Here is a 27,189-nt window from a genome sequence, read left to right on the forward strand (position 1 = left end):
TGCATGTGGTGGGGGAGGGGAGTTGATGTGACCTTGAAAATCAGGAAGCCTGAGGTCTAGTCTCCACTTTGCCATAGACATTGTGCCCTTAAGCAAGTCCCTGGATTTCTTGAGATTCCTTCCCTCGTCACTTGCACGGGAACAGCAGCCCTCCATCATCAACCCCATGCAGGTGGCACAGCCTTTGGTCAAAGTTCTTGACGGTCCTTCGCTTAGTGCCTTGTCAGCACTTCTAACAGATATCCAATAAATGCTTGTCGATTGGGCTTAATCTGTGGTCAGGTGACCCGTGGCTCCAAGGTGTGACGGCTGCAGCCTGTCACTGCATGGCCACATCATTGTTGTTGTTCTGGGTTTATGGTTTAGACTGAGTCACTGTCTTGTGTCCTCCGAGAATAAACAGTAGCTCTCTGTACTTTGACTTACAGGAACTCACTAATCTTTATGCCTAAGTCCAGGTGCCTCAAAGACTGTGACTTCACAGATAAGGAGGGATGCCCAGGTCAAGGTTCGCTGAAAGGAAGGGTGTGAGCCCAGGTCCCGGGCGGGGCACCAGGGAATTCCATCTGGCCACATCCCACCCTCTGCAATTCACAGTTACGCTAGAACTTGATGTGCCAAGGTTGGCAATTTGTGGGTGTGTGTGGAAAACTCCCTTTGAAAGAACTGTAGCAATTCAGTTTTCACGCATGGAAGAAGATACTGGTGGTTGAAACTTAGTTCTTTATTAAAGCGGGACCGATAACAACCTCTTCTAGATACTTGATTAACAATTCATTTGCTGTATGTCGTGCACTTGGATGAAGAAAGCATTCCATATGTTGGAATTGTGCCATAATCCAGGCTTTTAGTCATTCAGACTGTACTGCTCTCAGCTCCACCAGGAATGACTGGGCTGTTCTAGAAGCCCAGGCCCGGCCTTCTTGCCCAGACCCACAGTCACAGAACTTGGTCAGCGGAGGAATCTTAGACATGGGTCTCATCGCCTCCATCATTTTGCAGACGGGGACCCTGAGCCCGAGTGCGGACGGAGCCGGCCTTGTCCTGTGGGACCTGGGTAGCCCGGAGCATCCCCAAGGCTGAGCGGGAGTGTGGGGGGGACCTCAGGGCTGGCTCATTGCACCGCTAGCAAGGTCGATGAGCAGCCCCTCCGGGAGAGAAAACTGCTCAGGGTGCGGGGCCAGGGATGCACCATGACACCCACTCAGCAGGGGTTCGTTCAGCACCCCTCCCCCGCCATGTCTGGCTCCGTCTCTCAGGGTGGCTGCCCCACCGGTATTTCAGTGACTTCCTCTGCCTCTTCCTAAGATCGTGAATTTCCTCTGAAAAGGGACTCGGCAGTCTCTTAGTCCCTGTCCCCAGTAGGAGTCCCTGTTCGACGTCCCGACAGTCAGGCCTCCACCTGAATGCCTCCACTGACGAGCAGCTCATCACTGCCCATGTTAGCACGGACTCTGGAGCCAGGATGCCTGGCTTAGCATTCTGGCTCTGCACGTCGGCAAGCTGCTTCTCCGTCTCATTTCCCCGTCTGAAAATGAGGATGACAACGGGATTCGTGTGGGCCTCGTAGGACTGCTGAGAGCATTAACGTGTCCACGTGTGTGGGCAGACACCCTCCCGCGGGCTCCGGCTGCCTGTGAGTGTCCGCGACCGCCCTCCCTCCCTTCACCTGAAGGCGTTTCGGAGCCCAGGCCGGAGGGGTGGGGAGTGACCGCCCTGCAGCCACCTGCTCCCCGGGCCGATGGAGGCGCTGCGTAGACGCGCCGGTTCCCTCGCCGCTCGCGTGGGGTCGGTCTGTGTCGTTCTTGTTTCCGTGGATAACTTTTGGGATTAAAGCCGCAGGTGCCTGTCGGTGGCTGGCTTCTCAGCATACCTTTCCGCCCCCAGCCCATGTCTCTGGGACCGGACGGGTTTCCTTCCACTTCCCAAGGAAACTGCTTGCCCTGGCATCCGCGACCCGGAACCCAAACGAAGTCACCTCACAAAGCGCTTGACACGGCGGCCACAGGCAGTGCCGCGTGCTCAGTGTTGGCCGTCACTGCTGCGGGCAGCGTCGTCCCGTAAAACGTCCTTCCTGCTTTGGTCCCACACCTTTCTCCTTGGGGCTTGGCCCTTGGTCCTCTTCGCATTGGCCCCGTCGGACGTCCTGTCCCAGGCACCTTCTCGGCACCTCTGGGAGGACAGGCTCAGGCATCACGTATCCCTTTGTCATTCGGTTAGCTGTGTTTTTTATGTCCAGAGAGGTTCTGCCATCTCAACCACCTTCCGTCCCGGGTCCAAGCCCAGGGGAGCCCCACCGGTCAACAACGTCATCGCCTTCATTCCCATCAGCCCGACGGGACCTCCCTGTGGAAAAGGCATTTGAGCCGAACAGCCTCCCTGCGGTGTGGCTGGCGGTCTGCACCTGCGCAGCCTGGCAAATGCTGGGGCTCGGCCCTCCGCCCAGGGTCACAGGGGGACGGGGTGCACGTGCTCTGGTCTCTGAGAGGGACGGGCTGGAGACAGGAGTGGAGAGAAGACAGGGCTCCCGATGATTTTCTCAACTTCAGTTCCTCGTGAGGGGACGGAACGTGACCAAGTCCGAGGGCCCGGGCTCCATCTCTTGTCCCCTGATGGGGTCCCCTCCTCATTCTCAGGACCGGAAAGAGTCCCGTCTCCTCAAACTCCTAGACGTGTCCCAGTCATAGATAGTTCTTTAGGAAAAGCTTGAAAATCTCCCATAGTTCCTCTCCTCTCCTTCTTTGCCGAAATCTTTAATAATAAATTACAGACATCATGACATTTCACCCCTAAATATCTTACATTTTAAAAATAAAGTCATGTTTCCATATAATAGCTTAGTTTCACATACAAAATCTTTAGATAATCCCTAAATATCATCTAATATTCCTGCCATATTCAAATATCTACAGGTGCCCCCAAAATATTTTTGTGTTTTCTCCTCTCGGGCGCCAGGAGGTGCCAGTGGGCTTGTTTTATTTTTCTTCTTCTTCTTCTTTTTTTTTTGGAAGGGTTAGTTTCGTTTGTTTTATTCTCATGTTCTTTTAACACGCAGCCAATGCGAGTCGAGCCGTCAGTCTGGAGAAGGGCCAGCTGGTGCTGGTGAGCACCAGGCCCACCTGTCCCTCTGACTGAGACATTCCCTCCAGGGGCCCACTCTAGGCAGGGGGTTCTGTCCTCCGCAAATATTTACTGGGCCCCTCGTGCTTGTGCCATTTAATTCACACCAGGATTTAAATAACTGTATTACATGACCTGTCCCTGTAGCGTTTTCATTTTCAAAGAGAGGCTTGTTGACCATAAAGGATTTTTAACCGCTGATGGTCAGTGTCTGACGGGAGCCCTGTGCGTTCCCGTGAGGTGGGGACGTAGTGGAAGGACCCCTGGCCTAAACGGGAGACCTGGCTGCCTGATCTGGCTCCGTGACTCGGTGCCCGAGGCCCCTGGAGCGAGCGGCGTAACTCCCCGCGCCCCTGTCCCTCATTCCTGCATGCACATCGGGTGTCCCCCATCTCACGGGTGGGGTTCCGCCTCCTGAAGGGCGAAGCCGAGCGCGCCAGGTGCAGAGGGAGGCAGCAGGGCGAGCAGCTCACGTGACCCCCTCATTCTTGCGTGTGGGGGGCAGGGCACTGCCTGGGGGCCCCTCCATGGATGTCATGGATGTTGGGTCCTTCTGCTCCTGGCAAGGGCTGGTGGCCCCCTTTTGACGTAGGACTGAGTGATGGCTGTTTGCCCACCTCGGTCCACCTCTGAGAACAATGCACCGGCAAGTTTTTCTTAAGTCCCCACTGCAGGGGGCGGCCAACGCCGGTGCACCCCGGAGTGATCCGGGCTGTCACTCAGCTCCCACTCACAGGAGCCCGTTTACTGTCAGGGCCGAAGGGGGGATCCGGAGCAAGATGCAAGGGCCGCAACACCCTAAAACTCAGTCCAGGGGTCTTCCTTGATGGAGTTCAGGCTGCTTGGCTGCACCCCAAAAAATTCACATGAAAAATGCCTCTTGCTGACCCATTCCCAAGGCCAGCCCCAGGGTTCCCAGGGGCCGATGAGGAAGTGGGGAGCCCAGGACTGGGAGCTGAGTTCCCTTCCGCACTCACAGTGTCACACGCTGTGGCCCCGGCTCCCTGGCCTGTAGCCCGTGTTAATAAAACCCGGACCTCCAGCATCCCCGGTGGCCTCTGAGGCTCAAAGTGTAAGGTGCATCCTGCCTTAGTCGGGGGGTGTGCATCTGTGAAGAGCAAAATGCCACCAACTCCGCTCGAGCCAGGCCAGTGGGACTTTCTGAGGGAGCCAAGGGCAGGAAGTAAGACCTGGTCCAGCGGTCACCCGCTGTCATCGCCCACCCCCTCAGCCATGCTGACCCCACGCCCCTGAGGCCCAGAGGTCTCTGCTTCTCGCCAGCACCTGCCTCCCTCCCCCTGGACAGCAGCTGTCCCTGGGAAGACTTGCCATCTGCTCCCCCAGTGGCCACTTGTGTGAGGTTCGGGGGTTGCCAGGGCCAGTCCTGGTGGCCACCTCTGCATGACCTTGGCACTCAAGATGTGAGCTGGCTCCAGAGGGACATCTGAATAGCCAACCTGTCCATTCAGCTGGAGGGGTGTCAGATTCAGTCCCCTGGTGACAAGCGGGTGGATAGGAAGGGTTGGGCATCTGTTGCCCAGATGTGAAGGTGCTAGAGAGACATGGAGGCAAAGGGACCATAGCCCGATGCGATCCCACATCCTGCTGTGTGAGAAAGACCAGTCCAGGGGCACACACTGTGACATTTGTCTCTGACATGTCTGTAACTTACCCCAAGACCTTTATAGGTCATTCCGTGTACCTCAGTTAACCTATCTGAAAAGCGGGAAGGGGCGGACTAGATCTGAGGTCCCAGGACACAGGCCCTGCCATCCTCAAAGTCACCACGGGAGGGCAGCACCTTCCCGACAAACACTGCCGTCTGCCCGGCCTCTACTCTGTCCTCTGCAAAATCTTCTCTGCTTTAGTTTTTCACAAAATGGCACCAACACAGAAGGCCTTCTGGAAAATTTCTGGCACTAGAGAAAGAACACCTACTAAGAGCACCGTGGAACAGCCAAGAGGCTGTTCCTAAGGGATATTTTGTTTCTCAAACCTTTTCTCAAGCACTGTGGACACATAGAAACCAATATAGGAGCATAGAAGTTCCAGGTCCAGCTGAGGGGTCTTCCCAGTTTCTGCTCCCAGGAGGCCGGGTCTTGCCCTTAGGGGGCGGGAGCCCAGTGACCTTCTGCCCACTGACACCATGAAGCTGTTTTTGTGGCTGTTTGAAGAGCAGAATCTTCCAGCCCTCACTGGGAGAGGCTGGGCCCTCCGCCCTCTGAAGCTCACGGGAGAAAACTTTTGGAAAACAAAACTGACTCAGGAATTCGGTGAGAAAGGTGTCCACGATGCCAACCCGAGGGAAGCGACCTGGACCCAGACTTTATGTCCCCTGGAGTCTTCTCGGTCTCCTCCTGGTGTTTGCTTGTTTCGTTTTTAAACGAAATTCGGCCAGATTTCTGCCTTACGCTGTGTCGTTCGGAGTGGCGAAAAGTTGGAATCATAAATTAACAGTAAGCAATAATACAAACATGGTGTTTAAAGTTTCCATAAAAGTCGTCTTCAACTCTTCAATAAAATTAAAACAGAACTAATACAATGAACTACAAAAGAAGTCGAAAATTAGAAATGCTCGAAGATTCTAAATCTTTTTCCTTCATTCTTTCGTTTGATTATATTTGTTTTGTATTTTTTTTTCCTTATTACAGAAGCAATGCTTGTTCATCATGGAGGAAAAAGTCAAAATCTAAGCCATTCAGAGAACGATTATTTAAATCTTTAGTGTGGAACGATCCAGATCTCTTTGTATACATGCGCGCGTGCACACACACACACACACACACACACTCACACAACACACACACACACACTCACACACACACAACACACACACACTCACACACAACACACACACACACAAACACACACATACATTTCATGCCAGCCTCATCTCCAAACTAATTCTCCACGGTTAGACATTTATAAAATTTACAACTCTTTGCTACTTCAAACCAAGCAAGCACAATGGGCTAATATTTACTAGAGTTTTAAAACTTTAATAGAACTTTTTTTACCCTTAGGTGTTGCAAGTTAGACGGTCACCTTCTTGGTCACCTCCCTGGGTGCCCGTCTTCCTTGTCCCCCCCCGCAGGGGGACTCTCTCCTCTCCCTTCTGCTGTCCCCAAGGGGTCTCCAGCAGGATGGCTGTCCCTTGCTCCCCCAGGGAGCCGTGGACAGTGGCGGAGGCCAAATCTCCAAGCTCGGCTGGCGGGCGGGGTGGCCAGTACCGGGCAGCTGCAAACACCTTCCAAACAGACAATCCCGGCTTCGGGCCCTTGACTCGCTCCTGCTACCGCACCTGCCTCGACCTCCCCACCTTCTCCTTCTGTGCCAGCAAGCCCCGCTGGTCCCTGACCCTCACACGCTCACAGCTCACCTGACAAGCAGGCGCCCTCGCCTCCGCCACCCACCGTGACCTCCAGGAGCAGGGAGCCTGCCCGGCACAGTGCTCGCTGTGTTATAGCCTCAGGAGACGCTGCGTGAACAAGATTCTGGTCACACCAGCAGCTTTCTGGCTGCTCCCCCCCACCACCCCAACAGACAGCAGCCTCCCACAGTCTCACCCCTAAGCCTCGGCCCTCCGTGAGAGCCACTCTTAGTGCTAAGGAGCCTGTGAGCTGTGAGTTCCGGAACAGGTGTCCTCACAGGTCTGTGACAAGTGCAGGGCACGACAATGGTTTGTCCAAGGCAGAGACTCGGGTGTTCTGTGCTCATCGCTGTTTTGTAAACACTAAGGCAATGACTCCATTAGAGCCCCTTTGTCACACTGGCGGGAGCATTGCCCACCCCAAAGGGAGGATCGCACGGCAGTGGGGACACTTGGCATCTCAGCCCTGAGCTCAAATCCCAGTTCTATCCCCGAGGAACTCTGGGCCTCAGTTTCCCTATTTCTAATCTGGGGATAGGGTCCCCACTTCATGGCACTGCCGCGAGGCTCAAGATGAGATGTGTCATGTAGGAACTTCCCGAAAGCTTCGAAGCAGAATATCAATGTGAATGACCCTTGTAGTTAAAACGTCCCTGGAGGCTGGGGCAGCGCTGAGCCTGATTCCCGCCTGGCACATCCCAGAGCCCCCACCAGCCTTACCCGCTGCACCCGGAGCCGTGCCCCTGCCCTGGGCTGGTGGCTGCCTCTGTCAGGGGCCCAGGGAGGCTGCAGTGAGCACGTGGCTCATCCAGCCCAGGACCCATTGGAGAGGATTCTGGAGGCCACTGCGATTCCGCCTGGGATGACAGGCCCTCCCTCCCACACAGCACACCCTTCCCGAGCCATTCTGCAACGTCTTCCCTCAACCCGCACATGAGCCTTCCCTGATTAGGGTCACAGGGTGATGGGCCCAGCCTTGGAATCCCAGTTTAGGGCAAAACGGTGAAGAAGCAGCCCACCATGGCGTTCCCCGAGGGAGCCAGGGTCATCTCAAGCTCCCTGTCAATTGCTAGGGCAAAACAGAAGATGGTCTGGTGGCTTTTGTGATGCTGTGGATAGAGAAGCATAGCAAGAAAGAGCAGGAGCCTGTGCCCTACATGCGATGCAGTGAGAACAGCACGTGCAAAGGCCCTGAGGTATGTCAAAGAACATCGGCTGGAGCTAAGTGAGCCAAAGGGAGAGGGGTAACATGGTGTCCAGGAAGTAGCCAGGGGCCAAATGATGTAGACCACAGCTCGGGCTTTGTAATTTGTTCACAGTGTAACGGGGAGCCATTGGAGGGTTTTAAGTAGGGAAGTGATGTGATTGGTTCATATTTTAAAAGGAATAAGCGGCAGTTAATAAAGAGTAATGACCACCCATGTATCCGCCACCCACTTGGAGCAGTCAGTGACCCTGGAAGGCTGTGATCCCCGCCTTCTCTCTCACGATGCACGCAACCACGATTCTGAATTTGATCTTTGTCTTATGAATCACCTTTATTACACACTCTGCCACCTTAAAATTATACACGTAGGTAAATATTGTCATTGTTCAACTTTTTATAAGTGAAATTACTCGGTACGTTTCTCCAGCGACTGGCTGTCTTTTGCTGCTGAGCGTCCAGCTCGTGGCTTCCACCATGTCGACATGTGCAGCTCCGGTTCATTAAGCCTTTACTACTTCCCGGTCTGGTTATTTTACATTATCCGGTTGACTAACATTTAGGCTTTTCCCATATTTTTCAATTACAGGTAATGCTGACTCGAACATTTTTGTTTCTGACGCATCTGTGCAAGGCTCTGGGTTACCGGATCTGCGCATGCTCCGTTTTATGAAGTATTAACCACGCCGCTTTCGGAGTTGACACTCCTACAGGCAGTGGTCGAAGATTGTGCCACGTCCTCAGCAGTACACGGTGGTGTCAGACTTTAAAGTTTTTGCCAGTGTGGGCCAGCTGCCTCGAACCCGGCGCTCTGGGCCCTCCGAGCTACTCTCACTTCCCTGCGTGTTTCCCATCGACAGGCGCCGTCGGCCTGCAGCACCCCCGCCCCTCCCGCACCTGGCTCACCAGGTGAACTTCTTAGCCTTCCAAACCCAGGCCAAGCGCCAGCCCCTCTGTGGAGGTTGTAAACAGTTGTTCTCCCCACGGTAGGGCAATCGGTTATTTAAATGTCTGTGCTGCTTGCTGGCCTTGAGCTCTACACCCATCTCCATACCCCAGTCCTTAGCCCCACGTCTGGCACGTAGCAGGTGCTTTCCAAAGCTTGCCGAATGAACGAAAAGGAAGCCCTTTGTAGTTCAAAGAACTGGGATACAGAAGACCAGGGTTCAGACCCTGGCCTTCTTGTCTACTGCCTGAGAGATCTTAGGCAAGTCAGCCGGCCTTCCTGCCTCTTGCTTTCTTTGTCTGTAAACTGGGGATGATGCTGCTTCATTGAGAATCGCCTTGAGGGGCGAATGAAGTCAGACGTGAAAGTGCTTTGGACACGCTGAATAACAAGACGGAAGAGCAAAGGTAGTAATGACAGGAGATCCAGGAATTCATCAGGATGAGGGTGCGCTCCATCACAGGTGAAGAGGCAGGTGAAGCGTGGGTTAAGGATGGGGCCTCGATGAAGGATACATGTAACCGACCAATACAAATAATGGCCATTCTGCTGGGTACTTCTCAACCTTGTCCCAGTTGATCAAACCACAGCTGGACACACAGAATTTTCCAGATACAGGGCAGGGCGTGGGCTCAGGGGAAGGTCATCTCTTCCTGTACTAGCTCATGCTTTCAGCTGATTAATACTGCTTTTTTCTTCATCTCGGTCCTAAAAATACCTCCCACCTTGATCTCTGTCCCATCACCTGGGTCCCTTGGGGTAGGGCAAGAAAGGATTATTTGAAGTGGTACAAAGGAATAGAAAAGAGAAATTCTTAAATGATGAATTTGCAAAGTAATTTATTGCATCTAAACGCTACAGAGTTTAGGCTGGTTTATGATTTAGAAAGATCAATGTGCATGACTGGAGGGGAGGATAATTAGCCCTTAAATTTCTGTTTCAATCAATTTCCATCAGTGTGTCTAACTCATACCTCTTCTCACACATTTAAACCATCTTACTTCATTTTCATGGATGATAGTTTCCGCTGTTTTAATCAGAAATCCAACAGGTGTCACCCTTTGAGAAAAGGAATTGTTACTGTTAATATCATATATAGTATATGGGGATAATTATAGCTGGTATCATTTTTCTCTCTTAGTATTGTATTGGAGGAGAAACCTCATGCAAGAGAGAACAATCAATGAGCCAGGAAAGATGGGGAGAAAGCACAAATGGCCTTTATTTTGTTGTGAGGGGGCTGGAGTATGCACAGACACTTAAAAATCTTGAAAAATACATATAAAGCTGGGGTAATATTGATTGGTGAGCCATTCTATTGTGTTAGAGGATGCAAAGGTGTCAAGAATGGTTGATAGAAATACATCGTAAAGACAATAAATTCAGGGAATGCGTATGGTTCACTACAAGTTGACGAAGAAGCAGGCAAAAAATGAAGATGGGAGAACTACAGAATATTTACATCCTTGCAACCACAGAAAGGAGGTGTTGGAACCCGACCCAATGGGTTCATAATTCCAGGGGAAGCTGGACTGCCTCTACTTACTTCCAGTGCCCTGGTGTCCGGGCTCGATCCCCCCAAAAATATAGTAAAGGACACATGGTCTGGTTAACTACACCTTGAGGGAATGTACTGGAGTTGGGGGTGGGCTCGTAGTACAGACAGACCAAGATGAAAATGTGTGGAGACTGATGTGAATTGGATTAAATAAGGTTAACTTGAGCCTACGCTCTTCGAGGAGCATCGGAACATCTTTTTTTCCAAAAGCTGACGTCTTGTTTCTCCTATTATTTTTGGCCAAGACCAGGTAGGTAATATATCATACAGTCACCCATCCTTGATGGCCTCTCTGTTCTACTCACCGACATCACTGCCAGGACTGGGGAAACGTGTCATCCCCATCACCCGAGCCCTGCTCAGATTGGTCTTTCTGAGTCTCCTGCTGTTTAGATGGTTCCCCTCTCTTTCTAATGCCAGAAGAGATGGATTTACCCAGAGAAAGAAGAAGAAAACAGGAGTCCACAAATCGTGAAGAATAAATGGGTGTCGCTCTTACTCACAGTGATCAGGGTGATTTTTTGAAATTGGCTTTCACCACCCTGCCGTTTACGGGCTGGGTTAGACGGTAATTGTTCTGGAGGATCTTGTTTTGGTGATTCAGCAGGGAGTTCTCCAGCTTCCAGATCTGCAGGCAACACGAAGTGAATTATGGAGGGGAAGAGGCACTGGGTGGTTTTAAAAGGTTTCATTAGAAATTGAACTAGATCTTGGATTTCGTTGTGAGATCACAAATCCTCAGGAGGTTCTGGGTGCTATGGGCCAGGCAGAGCACATTTCAGAGCATGCATTTATTCATCCATTCATTCTTCTATTTATTCTTCCAAACATCTCATTTAATCTTTTTCTCTGAGCAGAAAGGAAAGAAAGAAGTAAACAGAGATATGTCAAGTAGCAAGCTCAATTTTCATTTTTCTGAAAATATCTGAATTTTGTCTATATCCTTGAAAGAAATGTTTGCTGCGTGCACAATTCTAGATCAGCAGAATGAGGGTGCGCTCCATCACAGGTGAAGAGGCAGGTGCTTTGAAAATATGATTCCATGGCTTTCTGGCTTTCATTGTTGCTGTGCTGAATCAGCTCTCTGTCTAATAGTACGCTTTTCACAATCATTTGTTTTTCCCCTGTAGCTGATTTTTAAATCTTTTCTTTGTCTTTGATGTTTTGTGGTTTCACTGTGATGTGTTTAATGTGGATTTTTATCTTTAATTTACATTGCCTCATTGGGCTTACTGAATATATGACTTGGTATCTTTCAACTCTTCTGGAAAATTGTCAGCCAATGTTTCTCAAATTGTACCTCTTCTCTACGCTACCTCTCTTCCCCTAGAATTTCAATTAGACACTTGTTGAACCTTCCCGCTATATTCTCTATGTCTCCTTTCTTCCTTTTTCTATTTCCATCTCTTTTTCTCTTTGTGCTGCATTTTAGATAATTTTCTCAGCTCTGTCTTCCAGTTTACCAATTCTTTTTTGAACTGTATCTAACATGCTATTAAACTCATTTACTGAGTTGTTAATTTCAGTTACTATCTTTTCATTTCTAGAAATTCTATATAGTGTTTTTCCAAGTCTATTTGGTCATTTTTATACTTTATTTATTCTTTTCTCATATTGAAAGCTCTTATACATATTAAATATACTAAATATATTTAATTATACATATTATACATTTTATACATATTAAACATTCTTATTTTATATTAATTGATAATTTCACTATCTGAAATCTTTGTAGGTTTGATTCTGTTGATATTTACTCATAGTGTCTTTTCTCTTGGGTATTTTGTAATTTTTTTAAATCGAGCTAATTTCAAATAACTTTACTTGTGGAAATTCTTCAATATCTGGATTTAAGGTGCATTTTTCCAGAGATAATTTACATTTGCTTCTGCTAGGTATCTGGGGGCACTTCCAACTTGGTTCGAACATTTCTCTGTGTATGTATCCTTGACTAGGGGGCTTTCCACCTTTTCCTGGAGTAGGAAAAGAAATATCTGTTTCTGAAGAAGAACATCACCCAGAAGTAAACATCGGCTTTGCTTTGCAACCTCACTGCATTTGTCCTTTATCTCGGTGGTCCCCAACCTGTGTGGCACCAGGGACCGGTGATCCTATGAGAATCTAACCCCTGATGATCTGAGGCGGAGCTGAGGCGGTGATGCTGGTGCCTGGGAGCAGCTGCAGATACAGACGAAGCTTCACTCACTCGCCCGCCACTCACTTCCTGCTGTGCGGCCTGCTGTCACAGACCAACACCAGTCCACGGCCCGGGAGCTGGGGACCCCTGCTTTGTCTAACTCAACAAATATTTATGTATTATGCTGGAGGACAAAAGATGATTGATACAGCTCATCTCCTCAAAGGGCTACAGGTATTTTAGCACGTAAAGAGCTCAATGTGAAGCTATCCTTCTTGCGTACGTCCGTTTATGAAGTTAGAATGGAAGCTCCACGAGGACAGGGTTTTGCATGTCAAGGGCCTAGACAGGGACAACAAGAGCAGCGCTCAACTCTTCCCCTCCGACCTGGAGTTCCGTCCTTTTGCTACATCAGCGATGGTTCCTCAGGTCCCCGATGCCCGTTTGCCCATCCCTGCCACAGCACTGGTAAGATCGCCCACAGCAGCGTAGGTGAGGCAAAGCAGCCATGCACGTGGAAAACACCACGGGAGCCCAGGTGTCGGCATTAGGTGAGATTTGGGGGAGTGCTCTTGTTAACCAGGAAGTCAAAAGGGGGGACTTCGGTGAAGTGACACCATGCATTACCTGTGCCTTGGAGAGCTTGATGGGATCTGCCAGCACAAACCAGTGCACGTTCTCGGTACAGGGAGGAGTTGAGATGGACCCCTTGTAGCTGTAGTGGTCGTGAAGGTTTTTGGGCAGCATGTCCTGAAGGTCAAGCCTGTTCAGAACCGTGCTTTGTCCTAACAGAGGGAACAAGAGATAAAGGGATGTTAGGAACAGCCGCTGCCCCTCGAGAAGACAGCTCAGTCTTGACCTCACCACATTCCGTTCCGCTGACTTAAGCAGAAGAACATGGAAGCCGATTATTGAGACATATCTCTCCAGTTTGCCGCTTCCTGGGAGTGGTGAAGAGTGAAGACTTTGGGGAGAGACCTGCTCAGGTACTGCACCCTCCCACCGAGTGGCTGGCCAGACACTCTCTCCCATGAGGCTCCTTCCTCATCTGCGAAATGGGAATAATCAGTAGGGTTGCTGCGAGGGTAAAGGGGAACGGGTTTGTCAAATACATTGACCCAGCACACAGGAAAGTACTTGTGAGTGTGACTGTCATCTCATCATTGTCACTGTCAGGCTGAGGATACGTCTTATGATAAGTTTAACAAACCAATTATGACTCCTGCGGGCTTCTGGGTAAGTGCCCTCAAAGAAAGAACAACACTCCTTGGTTCGAGCTCATTTAGAAGTGAGTACAGAGATTAGAAAGGCAGAATCAGAACCAAGCGGGGGCCTAGGCTCAGGCATCTGGTCCAAAACTCTTCCTGCCACGCCCACTGGGAACCGAGCGCAGCCACAGGCAGGGGCAGGAGAGGGACGGACGGGGGGCATCTCAAACCTCCGAGCGCCTGCACCCATCGCTGCGTCTAGACGGTTCTTTCATTCACATCAGTGTTGCTGGGCCCCTGAGCTCAGCTTGAGACTATCAAAGCAACATGGAGGAAGCAGGGGGAACGATGGGGCCAAGAGATACTTTTGTTTGTGTGTTGAGGGGGCAGATATTAGAGCAGAATTGTGTGCTAAGCAGAAAGATTCAATGAAGAGGAAGAAATCAGTGCTGCAGGAGAGAGGCGGGAGGGGCAGGAGAAAAGGCCGAGGATGAGAAGGGGCGGGGTCGCAGGCAGGGCTGTCTTGGACAGGAGAAGGACTTTTTCTCCGTGGTAACGGAGGAGGCGACGTGGAGTTTGGTCAGGTGCCGGCATGTTAAGAAGCTGAGTGAGTTCCTTCTTGATGAAGTGGGATGCAAGACATCTGCTCCAAGGGAGAAGCAGAGGCCAGGGCAAAGGGGCTGCAGGAAAGAGGGGAAAATGTTAAGGAATAATTTTGGAGAGGGGGAAAAGCAGACACCCAGAGGAGTATTTCAGGATTTCCAGGCAGCATTAGTACTTATTGACATTCATAGCTAGGAATAAAAATATCAGTTAGATGTCTGTGTTTCTGTCTAGCCACATTCAGCCATTTGGCTACAGGCTCTGAGCAGGTGGGAGACGGTCTGGGGCTTTGCAGGGTGAGGCCATGGAGGGTGTTTATCCGGGCATGTCAGAACGATGGCTGGTGAGCATGTGAACCCTAAGCTAAGGAAAGAGAGATGAAGGGCACGAGGCCTGCGCAGTAGAGAGAACACGGAGGCCCGTGCATTAGAGGTCAGGAGAACTGGGGAAGGGGTAAAGACAGAAGTCAGGGGGCTGGAGTCTGGGAGATGAGGCCAAAGTGGGATGCACAAAACCAAGGCCTCGAGGCTGACACGGGTGTTGCTCAAGGTCAAGGGTTGACTATGGGAGCAGACAATCGCTCTGACAGGAACTCGGCAGTGGGAAGGGAGACCAGCCCCGATCCTCCGTGTCTTTGTGTCCAGGCATGATGATGGGGGCTTCACTCTTGAGAGTCTTCTCAGCTTGAAGCCAAGGAGAATCTCTCTCTCCAGCGACCAGGATCATCATGCCAGCTGGGGCCAAAGGTGACAGTCACTTAAGTGAGGATATCTCTAGTTAATGGGACTCTGGCCATCCAGAAGTTCCAATCGTGGCAATCAGCAGGTAGAGTCTATGATCAGGTTTCTCGGAGGTGTTCAAGGCCTAAGCCAAGAGCAGGAACCGCTGGAACAGGACCCCTCCCACAGAGGGACGCGCCCCTAACGGGCTCATCCGCCGTTCTCCCCGCCAGTGCCACCCTTGCCTGCCCTCCTGTCCCCACCTTCTGTCCCCACCTTATGCTCACACTCATTCTCCTTCCCTCCCGCAGCCACTGTTGGCTCCCCTTACCTGGATACCTGACGTTTTCCAAGTGAGAAATAAAGTTGCTGAAATAAGTGTTTTCAGCATAGTCATTGACCTGCAGGAGAAACATCGAGCCGTTAAGTCAACTGGGGAAGAAACCTCTGGCTCTGTCCCCATGAATCCATCTGTTTGGTGTTCTGGCAGATTGGGCAGAGCCACAAGGGCTAGAAGGAGGTCACTATCCATGCCCTCGTTGTGCTGAGGGGACAATCTGGATGTTCTTTGCTACCAGCTGCCTGGGCTCACCAGTCTCTTCCAGGGAGACACGATCTGAAGCATTTGGGCAGCTTCTTGGTAATCGGTGACATGCTCAGGGAATGGGCAAAAGCCACTGTTAAAATATCCCCAGTGACCCTGTCAAGACCTGGCTGGGAGGAGGAAAGATCGATCTATCTATCTATCTATCTATCTATCTATCTATCTATCTATCTATCTATCTATATGCATGTCGACCTTTCAAAAGTCAGAGAAGTTGCTTTTGGTGAAAACAGTCTATTTTCAATGGTTCTTTTCAGTCAGTGGTGTTGATCCAATGCTTCTTCCATTGCGTATGAACTCAGATTTCTCGGATTTATAACTGCCATTTGCTATTTGTTTTCTAAATATGTCATGTCTTTTTTTTGTTCCTCTGTTCCACCTTTTATGTTAAACAAATACTTGTAGTTTACTGTTTAACCACATTTAGTTATTCTCTTAGTGATTGCTCCAGTGGGTATAATATACAACTTATCACAATTGATGTTGGGTTGATACTAACTTAATCTCAGTAAAATGCAGCAACTTTGCTCTACTATAGCTCTATTCTTCCCTATCTTTTCTTCTATTTTTTGTCATATATAATTCCATCTACATATATTATAAACTCAATAATACAGTGATATTATTATTGTTTTAAGCAATCTTATGGATTTTTTTTGAACAAAAAATATGTATACAGTCTTTCATATTTACCCGTTTATTCACCATTTCTGGCACTCTTCATTTCTTTCTGTGGATTTGAGTTACTGCCTGGTGTCATCTCCTTTTAGCCAGGATTTCATTAAATATTTCTTATAAGACAGATTCGATAGCAATTTTCTCAGTTTTTGTCTATCTGGGAACGTCTTTATGTCACCTCATTTTCGAAGGGTGGTTTAGTTGGATGTGGGCTTCTTGGCTGACAGCCATTCCACCACCTTCTGATGACTTTTTAATGAGAAGTCAGCCATCAATCATACTGTCACTTTGTATATAAAATGAATTCTTTTTCTCTTGATGCTGTTAGCAATTCAACTTTGATATGTCTAGATGTTTATCAAACATGGAGTTCGTTGAGTTTCTTGGACCAGTAAATTAACATTTTTCATCAAATTTGGAAAATTTTTGGCCATTGTTTCTTCAACATTTTTTCTGCCACTTTCTCTCTCTCCTCTCCTTCTGGGATTCCCATTACATATATGTTGGGATATGTGATCTTGTCCCCATGAGTCTCTAAGGCTATGTTCATTTTTGTTCAGTCTTTTTTCTGTGCTCTTCAGATTGAATAATTTATTTGATATATCTTTAAATACACTGATTCTCTCTTATGTTGCCTCAAATCTGCTTTGAGCAGAATTTTTTCATTTTGTTTATTATACTTTTCAGCTCTAGCCTTTCTATTTCGTGCATTTTTATAGTTTCCATTTCTCTCAATATAAAGAGGGACAGGAAGGAAGCTCCCTTTTTGGATCATTGTCATCACATTTTCCTTTAATTCTTTGAAGACAGTTTCTTTTAATCCTTTGAACACATTCACGATAGTCGTTTTAAAGTACTGTCTGCTAATCACTCTGGGTCCACTCAGAGTCAGTTTCTATTGACTGCTTTTATTCTCCTAAATATGGATCACACTTTCCTATTTCTTTGTGTGCCCAACTTTTTGTTGAAAACTGGACATTTTAAGTAATAAATGGTAGCAAATCTGGATTTTTATACTTGCCCTGGGTGTGTCTGTCTATCTGCCTGTCTGTCTGCTTAGTGATTTGCCAGTGCTTCATCTGCAGGATGTGTCTCCACAGCACTATGTAGCAGCTGATATCTCAGCTCTACTCAATTTATTTATCTGTTGCTTTTCTTAAAACAACAGAAATTTCTTCTCTCATAGTTCTGGAGGCTAGAAGTCTGAAATGAAGATGTCATCAGGGCCATTCTCTCTCTGAAGGCTCCAGGAAAGATCTCTCTTTGCCTATTCCTAGCTTCTGGTTGTTGCGAGCAATCCTTGCTGTTCTGTGGATAGCAGCTCTAATCTCTGCCTCCATCATCACATGGCCTTTCTTTCTCTATATCTAAGTGTCTCTGTCTCTGCTTAGTTCTTAAATATAGTTTTTATTTTTTAGCCTGGATTCCTAGGGGCCAAAACTAGGGTCAGCATTGTTTTGTCGTCAGTCAATACTTTCAGCAGAGGTTATGCTCAAACCCCCGAAGCCCTTTTTGCAGCCTCTGCTGATGAATCTGGGTGAAGGTTGAGAAGTATATTTAAAGTTCATCCACTTCTCAAGTTGATCTCACCTTTTACTTTCCACCTCTTGGGAAGCTTACATCGTTCTTCTCTGGAATTGTGACCTCGGGAACGAATGAGGAGGGACAGGAAGGAAGACCCTCGTCTACTTTTGATGCCTAGAGTGGATGTCAATCTATAACCTTGCCTGCATAGTTTCAGCCTACCTCAATGAGGACTGCCAGCGCAGCCAAGCCATCTGGTGCATTTTGGGCTACATCGAAGCTACTGTATTTAGAATTGTAGTGCACGATGTGAATCTGTGGGGGCAAGAAAAGGTAAGTCAAGGGCAATTCGAGGAGACTTCGGATGCTTCAGGTTTTCAGGAAAGGAAGAAAACAACGATGCTGCATCTGAGCCTCAGACCGTCCCACACAAACAGCTCCCACCTCCATTTCCCTCCATCTAAGCTGTGAGATCTCCAGACTGGAAGAAAGTCCTCCAAACTGGAAAAGTTCTCCAAACTGGAAAGGGCACAAGGGGGACTCTGGAACAATGGCAATTCCAGGGCATTTTCCTGACCCCACCTCCCTCCAAGCAGACAAGCTGGTGGGATCCAGAGGGATCATATGAGGCCACTGGGCTCTCCTGAGGTCTCTGTGGCGACATGAGCCATTTTGCCCCAGGAGGCCACCATAAACCCATGGTCACCCTAAGGACGAATCTAAGCAAGAGAGGAACCCAGAAAATCTAACGCATAGAAATCCAGCTGAAACTGAAGACATGTTGCCCCACTGTGTGGGCTGTAAACTCCTGCCTTGCTATGACTTCTGTAAGGACGGGGACCCTGCCTGAACCCCCGGCACAGAGCGGTGATAGCTGCGAAGGTAGTAAAAAATACTGTCACCACCGCACGAAGTCTTTTCAGTTGTTTTAATAAGAAAAGTGACTCTAGGGTTTGAAGGACAGAGGACCTGGTCGGGGTCCTCGAGGTACCTCTGTCGCATATCTGATCCCTTCGATGGTGTGCTCAGAGCCACTGATCTCGGAGGACGCGCCACCCCAGTGGAAGTGCATCTGCAGGGCTTTGTACTCGGTGCCATCGGGGGCCACCATGCGCATGGAGGAGGGCAGGCTGATCATCACTAGAAGAGAAGACAAGGGGCAAAGGGTGCTGCAGGTTGGCGTGGACCAGTCAGGCCTCCCGGTTAGGCAGCCTTCCTGGTCACCTGCCTCCTCCCCAGGCAGGCTGGCACTGCAGACTGGCTTCGAGTGCCATGAGCAGGATCACCAACGAGGGGAGGCACCTGACACACAGAGTGTGCTGGGGACCGGGCACTGAGTAAGCTGGGCTGGGCAGGTGCCTCTCCCAAAGCACACACCTTCCCACCCAGAACAAAAAGGACAGGACCGCAAAGGGGCAGGTCAAGGATCTGAAAAGATATGGCCAATGGGTGTGGAAACCAGGATTCCAATCTCCACCTCTGGCCACTTTAGAATTTTCCCACAGTGTAGGAATAGGAAGCGGGGCCTCTTGAGACTATTTTGATGACTTTTACTACCCAGAGTGAGCACTGTTTGTAAGGCCAGGGTGAGGTCGCTATGTTCCTCACGTGTGGTTAAAACCCTCACCCCGTGTAGCCTCCTAGGTTGTGACACCATGGAATCAAGGTTGTGAACGTCCAAGAAAGAGAGGAACTGACCCCAACTGGAGGAGACGGAGGAGACAGGAAGGAAAGTGTGATGCGGGATCTCAGGTTAGATCCTGGACCAGAAGAAGAACATCAACGAGAAAGGAATGAAGTTCGCACGAGGTCTATAGCGTAGTGGATTGTGTTGTTCCAATGTAGTATGGTTATAGGATGGAAAGATGTTAATATTAGGGGAAGTGGGGTAAAAGTGTATGGGAATTCTCTGTTCTATTTTTGCAATTTTTCTAGTCTAAAACTATTTCAAAATAAGAGATTAAAAAAAAAAAAAAAAGCGGAACCAGCCTCGCTGCTGCAGCCGTCACAGATCCAGACCTGCTCAGGACTGCGTCACTCCTGAGTGCCTCTCTGGGGGTCTATCCTTTCAAACGCAGGTCTCGTCCCCTTGAATGCGTCTCACCTAGGCCAGGCCCTGGGCCAGGCTCTGGGATAGAATGAGACATGGCCCCGCCTCTCAAGGAAACTAACAAAGGGAGGGGGGTTGATGGCACCTATCGAGAGAACAGTAGCGTTTTTCTCACTGAACACTAGAAGCCCAGAACCTCGGGCCTTTATGTTTTTCTGGAGCCTATGATATATCTTTGGGAGAATTAACAATACGTATACTAACAGTCCAGCAACTGATACTAGTCTACAATAAAATAGAGAAATTGAGAATAAGCTTTAGAAACTCTTGTGGTAATTTGTTTCAATACCTCCGTATGTTTTCAATTTCTTTTTATTAAAATGTAATTTTGTGTCTGTTTAATCTAATAATAAAAATGGGGCACATAAAAATATAAAGTAGAATTTGAAATGAAAAACATAATACCATTTACATCAGCACCCCCAAAAATTAAATACATAGGTATAAACCAAACAAAATATGTACAAGATGTATATGAGGAAAACTATAAAACTCTGATGAAAGATATAAAAAAAATTACTCCATAAATGGAGACATTCCACGTTCCTGGATAGCGAGACTCAATATTGTCAAGATGTCAGTTCATCTCAACTTGATCTGTAGAGTCGATGCAATCCCAGTCAAAATCTCAGCAAGTTATTTTGTTGACATAAATAAAAGAATTCTAAAGTTTAAACGAAGAGGCAAAAGCCCCAGAATAGCTAACACAATACTACCGAAGGAGAAGAACAAAGTTGGAGGACTGTTACAACCCGACTACAGTAATCCAGACAGCGTGATGCCGGTAAAAGAATAGACAAATAGATCAGTGGGACAGAATGAGAGCCTGGAAACAGACCCCACAAATATACTCAACCGATCTCTAACAAAGGAGCAGAGGCAACGCGATGGAGTCTCTTCAACAAATGGTGCTCGAACAACTGGATGTCCGCATGCAAGAGAATAAATCTAGATACAGACCATACATCCTTCACCAAAATTAACTCAAAATGGAACACAGGCCTAAGTGTGAAATGCAAACCTATAAAATTTCTAGAAGATAACGTAGGAGGAAATCTAGATGACCTTGGGTATGGCGATGCCTTGTTAGATACACTAAAGACACAATCCGTGAAAGGAGGAATTGATCAAATAGAGTATGTTAAAAGGAAAAACTTCTGTTCTGCAAAAGATGGTATCGAAAGAATTAGAAGACAAGCCACGGACTGAAAGGAAATATTTGCAAATTACACATCTGATAAAGGGCCGTTACCCAGAATATACGAGGAACTCTTAAAATTCAATAATAAGAGAACAAAGAACCCAGTTTGAAAATGGGCCAGAGACCTTACAGACACCTCATCAGAGAAGATACACAGATGGCAAATAAACATATGAAGAGATGCTCTGCATCATGTGTCACCAGGGAAATACAAATTAAAACAACAAAGAGACACCACTCCACACCTATTAAAATGGCCAAAAATCAGGTGCACTGACAATACCAAATGCTGGAGAGGCTGGGCAGCAACAGGAGTTCTTACTCACTGCTGGTGGGAATGCAAAATGGTGCAGCCACTTTGGAAGATGGTTTGAAGTTTCTTATAAAATTAAATATACTCTTACTATACCATTCAAAATCCTTGGTATTTTACCCAATGGAGGTGAAAATTTATGTCCACACAAAAATCTGCATATGGATGTTTATAGCAGTTTTATTTATAATTGTCAAAACTTGGAAGCAGCCAAGATGTCCTTCAGTCGGTGATAGACAAATAAACTGTGGTCCACCCAGACAATGGAGTACTATTCAGCACTAAAAAGAAATGAGCTATCAAGCCATGAAAGGACAGGGTGGAATCTTAAATGCATATTACTAAGTGAAAGTTGCCAATCTGAAAAGGTTACATACTGTATGATTCCACTTAATGAGACATTCCAGAAAAGGCAAAACTATGAAGACAGGAAAAAGATGAGTGATTGCCAGGGCTTGGGGTGGACGGAGAGCACAGAGGATAATTAGGGCAGTAAAAACACTGTACATGGTATTATAATGATGCATACAGGTCATTATACATTTGTCCAACCCATGGGATGTACAACACGGAGAGTGAATCCTACAGGAAACTATGGACTTTGGGTGATGATGATGTGTCAATGTAGGTTCATTCTCGGCAAAGAAAAAAACAAAAAGGTACCATTCTGATGAGTGATGTTTATAATGGGGTAACTCGTGCGTGTAGTGGGCAGGAGGCATTTGAGAGATTTCTATACTTTCCAGTCAATTTTGTTCTGAACCTAAAACTGCTCTAAAAAATAAAATCTGTTAAATTATTAATAATAATATAATATAGAAATATGTAAATATATATTTATATCTTAGGTTCTAAATTATAAAAAAGGACCTTGCAAGTCGAAATTAATAAATGTTTAATTACATCATATTGTTGAACTTAGTATTCATGAAAACTTCATTAGATTTCCAAATGTGTAGATTCTTTTTTTTTCCTTTAGTAAAATTCCTGAATGTGCTTGGAGTTTGCTGAAAACATATAGCCAATTGTAAAGAGTAGCCAAATAACCTCAAAAGCTAATTTTTATTTTAAAAAATTTCCCAAATGTCTAACCAATGTACCGTATACTCACACAATAAAATAAAATAAAATGCAAAAAAATTTTTTTTCCAAAATACATAAAAAAAAATAATAATAATGTGAAGTGTGAGTGCTTTCTAATATGTTTGATATGCTGAGGGGCAGGGCGGAGACCCCAAAGGAATAGGCTTCCAGCCTCCAGGAAGTTCTGCAAACATGAAGCATGGATTTTCCCATTTTCCAGTCCAGGCTTCTGGACTGGAAGTGGGGTTCCCCAAGATCCAGCTTTCCTTGTCTGACCTTCACCCCCTTTCTAGGACAGAACAGAAAACAAGAGCTTCTTTCAGACCTCTGAGAAATACTGGGCCTACTGGTCAGGTACTTGGGGCTCATCACTCAACAGAGAAAACAGAAAATTGGACCAGGGCCAGAGAGAGCAGGCAGGTGGGCCAAGCGGCTTCTCGGCGCCGCGGCTCTGCCAGCTGACTCTCCCGCCGCCGGTAGGGTCAGAGTGAGCTTGGGAGAGGTGGTGGGGGCTGAAGGTGCCAGTCTCGAGACAGAGGCCGGGCACCTTTGAAAGAGCTTCTGGGTTTCCAGGCCCGCACACCTGTCAAGCATCACGTTGGCGGCCTCCAGCTCCCAGGCTGAATTCTGGATCCTCCACCAGCCACTCCTGGTTAGAACCTGTGACTCACCCCTTACCTGTGTGGCCAACATTGGTCATGAGGAACTTGCCGTCCTGGGCCTCGTAGCCAGTCAAGTGCGGGGCCTTCAGCGAGGGGTCGTATCGTACCTTCCTCGCCTGCAAGTTGATGGGTGACTGTCTGTTCCCCCCGCAGGCGGGGTACTTTTCGGACCAGTGCGCTTCATCTGAGACAGGAGAGAGCCAAGGGGACACAGCTGGAGGGGGGGCCTGGAGGAGCCCTCCCTGCGAGCAGCTCACTCAGGATGCAGGCCTGCCCGGCGGGGCCAGGCCGGATGCCAGGCTCAAGGCCAGAGGTCTGCCGTCTGGGAAGCGGAAGTGGGGCCTCAGAAGGAGGCGGGAGGGGCATCTGAATCGACGCCACGGACCCTGGTGTCTGGGCTTGGGTGCTGACCCCGACCTGTACCCTTGTAACCACTGGCTCTGAGAACACGACGTATTTTGAAAGCAATAAAAGTCTTCGATGCATCGCTTTAGTTTTCCCTTTGGGTGACTGTCAGCTGATAAATGTACTGGGGGCTCCTTGGGTGTGGCACTCAGGGGCCTTTAGCTCCTTTCCCTCCCAGCCTCCAACAGTAACACAGCTCCCCCTCCATCCCGCTGCGGCTGGACCGCCCACCTGTGTTCTTGCTCCAGCCCCTTTCAGTTGGTTCCCAGTACGGTAAAGTCCAAAGTAAAGAAATTTATCTTACTAATCAAAAATGACTTTAATGAAAGCAAGTCATGATCATGGGTGACTCGGTCCCCAGACAGCTGTGGGTCCTGGTCTCTCCCGCCTGTGACAGGGAATCCAAGCTCTCCTTCCCCCCGGGCACAGCTTGTTTTAAGAGAGATGCTCGTATCTGGGACTCGTGCAGCTTCTTAGCTTTGCAACCAATAGGAAAGTCAGTTCTGCCCTTCTATTCTCTGTTTAATATACAAACCAATTTTTGAACAGTTCTTTCTTGGAGGCAGAGGCCAGGATCAAGGCCAAGGTCTCAAGCACAGTCCCTTCATGGATCAAAAGGCTTTGGCCAGGACTCTGCCAGCCTTGAGGGGTTCCTCAAGGCTTCCTGGAAGGCACTTGCAGGAGCTACTACCGCCCAAGTTCTCCCGGGCCCCGGTGGCTTTCCAGAGACCCACCTCCTGGTCTCAGCCGCATCCGCTCCTCCTGCCCCTCACTCCGGGGCCAGCGGGCGCGTGAAGCAGAAGCCCAGGTCTGCCCGGCACCACCACGTGTGGGCCCTGTCGGCCAGAGTCGGCCGTCCTGCTCCCTGAAGCCCGACTTTCTGAGCTTCCCTGCGACGTCCCTAATCCTGTTGCCCTTTACTCGACAGGACATACAGCCACCCTGAGTGTACACTTCTCCCGTGGCCGAGGCCAGAAGGACTGTGCGGAGGGGCCCCGCACCACAAGCGCTCCTGGCTCCTGTGTCGGCCGGCAGACGTGAGCATCCTTCCCGGCTCTGACCCCCGGGGCCCCGTCCCCCGGTGCAGCTCAGAGAAGAGGGGGCGCAGGCAGGAGCTCTCTCCGCTGCCACACGGAAGGGCTGCTTCGCGTGCGAACCCCTCAGACGTGGTCTTCCAATGTGGCCTTCCCGCCTATGGCTCACACGCGGGCCAGAACGCACGCTTAACGCCAATCTCACATTTAAAAGTTGAGTTTTGGTGACATACAGATCTGAGTGTCAGCGGGTCGGTGGCAATCACCCGATGCAATGGCAGCCTGGAGCCTAGGTAAAGGTCACCGGGTTCTCCGCAAGCCGAGACGTTCTGGTTAAACCAGGTATCACACGTGGCTCTGAAGAACGCGCTCGCCAGTCCCACACACGCGCTGCAAGACTCCAGCTACTCCCCGCTTACACGGACCCCGAGAGCAATGGCCTTGCCGTCAGAGCAGTGAGCGGGCTCCCAAACCAGCACCGCGGGCGGAAAGGGTTTTAAAGCAAAAAGCTACAAGGGCGTCAGGGGCCTGTGGAGGGGACAGCTAGCTCTTCCTTTCCTTAATCGAGGTCTGAGTCCAGTGTATCCTCTGTACACCCCAAGACGTGGAGCCTGAGACGGGTAGACCCCAGCCTGGGAATGGCACACCATCGTGGGTGGCTGGCCTCGCACCCCGTGAAATGCCAGGCTTCGCCGTGCCCCTCGGGAAGGGGGAGGTGCTCCCTTCCTCACGGTGAAGGTGACAAGGGGACTCGCGGCCCCCGAGTGGGGGCTTACCTGAGTACGTCCACTTGGAGTCTTGCTGGGCCACGGCCCCCAGGAGGAGCAGAGGCAGCAGTGTCAGCAGAGGGGTCATGGTGCCGCTGCAGGTCTGCAGTTGGGACAGACTCGGGGGAGCTCTTCTTTTAAAGGCTCAGAAACCGTCAATGGCCCGTGGCCAGGTCTGGCTGGCTGACCCACCCTCGCTGCGCCCACTGACACAAGAACACAAGGCCCTTCTCAGCAGGCCCGCGGGTGAGGGGGCGTGTGCTTGCCCGGTCGCAGACAGCGCGGCCACATCCCATTGGCCCGTGGGTTTAGTTGTTTGATGTCTTAACTTATGAAAACTCACTTGAAGGGCCACAAAGGGCAGCCTTTGTGGACAAGTGACACCAGAAAGGGAAAAGGCCCAAGGCAGAGGGAAACAGGATGGGGAGGCCTCCCTAGATTAGTGGCACTTCCTGTGTCCTTGCTCCTGGCCAGCGGAGCGCTGGGGTCTGGTGAGGGGCACCCCCAGGGTCTGCCATCCCTAGCCAGATTCTGCCTGGTATTTCCCATCTCAGCAATTGTCACCAGTCACCACGGCGCCTTGGGAAATGGCCTGCCCTCACATTTGGGCATGAAATGGAACCCTAACTGAAGGTCGTCACATTCCTATCCTCACTCCAAATTCAGTGACTAACCCTGGGGCCCCAGCTCATGAGCCACCACCCAAGGTGTGCCTCTGGCCCATCGGGCTGGCCTGGTCACCCCTGTTTCCCCAAGAAATGCATTTGTTCTGACAGCTGCGGTATACTTGGTCACACCCAAACGAATGGAACATGTCACATCAACGGATTGCCTAATCCGCTTCTGCCCACTTGGGTAAACAGTCCTTGAACTTAGCTGAAGGAGAAGTTTTTGAGTTGATACCTGCTGACAGGCTGGCATTTCTCATACCCTTCAGAGAGGGCACGGGCAAAGGGCAGCAGCTTTCCTGCGGGATGCTTGCCACCCTGGCCAGATGCTGTTCTGGAAGACGGAGCTGAACCCCAGCGTCATTCAGCTCATTGCCGCCTTTCCTCTGGAGCCTGAGGGATGCTGATGTGGCAGCATGAACTGAGCATGATTAAAAGCGAGGATTCAGAAGCCAGACTGACCGAGTTCAGTGGCAACATCTATTACGTTGCTCGACCACTCTGCGCCCCAGTTTTCCCACCTGTAATAGGATTTGGTGATGCACCTCTCCCCTGAGAGTCAACAACGAATGTGCCTGTAGTACTTGGAGCCACGGCTAGTACGCGGCCAGTGGCATTATTATCTATTCACGCCCCTTATTCTGTGGAGAAAGGATGTGATGTATCGCTGTCACCTGGCCCGTTAGTGAGAGAACTGGAGGCGAAAATGAAGGACTCGTTCTCCGACTCTTGCCCACATTTTTAGGAATTAGAGATCTACTCTCCAGCCTTTGCTTAGTAGGTTCCACCCTGCCTGCTGGCCCCAGCACTGCTTAAAGAGCCACCTTGTAGAAACGCCATTAGACCTCGTCTTCACTGAGGACAGCAAAGATGGGCATCGACCTTTAGACAGGCAGGGACCCCCGACATCCGACTACCAGGATGACACATATTGAGCTACCTGAGTGTTTTCCCTAAGAATCGGGGGAAAAAATTAGGAAGCTGCAGGTAGAGCCCGCAAGGTCATGGTGTGGCGGCAGCTGGGAGGTTTGGATCCACTGGTGCAAAGGGAAGCTGGAGTGAGGAGGAGCTGAGTCGACCTCGCCACGCAGCAGGGAAACTGCGCAGAGCAGGAGGAAGGAAGGGCCATGGCGGGGCCCGGAGACAGACACAGATGCTCAGAGAAAGGAGGGTTCCCGGGGCGAGACCCACAAGCCCATGCTGGGGAGGAGAGTGTCCCATGACCAACGGCTCCCTCCCTCCATGTCCCAGGGGGCCCCACTGTCCCGCAGG

The 27,189-nt window shown here is 49.5% G+C and overlaps 1 protein-coding gene across 1 annotated transcript; it reads right to left on the reverse strand.

Annotated features, from left to right (window-relative positions):
• Window positions 1–10,706: 10,706 nt before the first annotated feature.
• Window positions 10,707–25,337, reverse strand: CA6 (carbonic anhydrase 6). Its single transcript, XM_025048531.1, has 8 exons — window positions 25,259–25,337; window positions 24,179–24,190; window positions 23,060–23,227; window positions 18,666–18,814; window positions 17,897–17,989; window positions 15,200–15,269; window positions 12,966–13,123; window positions 10,707–10,826 (listed from the first exon to the last, which is right to left on the reverse strand). The coding sequence occupies exons 1-8, from the start codon at window positions 25,335–25,337 to the stop codon at window positions 10,707–10,709; spliced, it is 849 nt and encodes a 282-aa protein (XP_024904299.1).
• Between the last annotated feature and the right edge of the window lie 1,852 nt (window positions 25,338–27,189).

Source organism: Pteropus alecto, unplaced genomic scaffold, assembly GCF_000325575.1.
Source record: "Pteropus alecto unplaced genomic scaffold, ASM32557v1 scaffold125, whole genome shotgun sequence".
Lineage (NCBI taxonomy): Eukaryota > Metazoa > Chordata > Mammalia > Chiroptera > Pteropodidae > Pteropus > Pteropus alecto.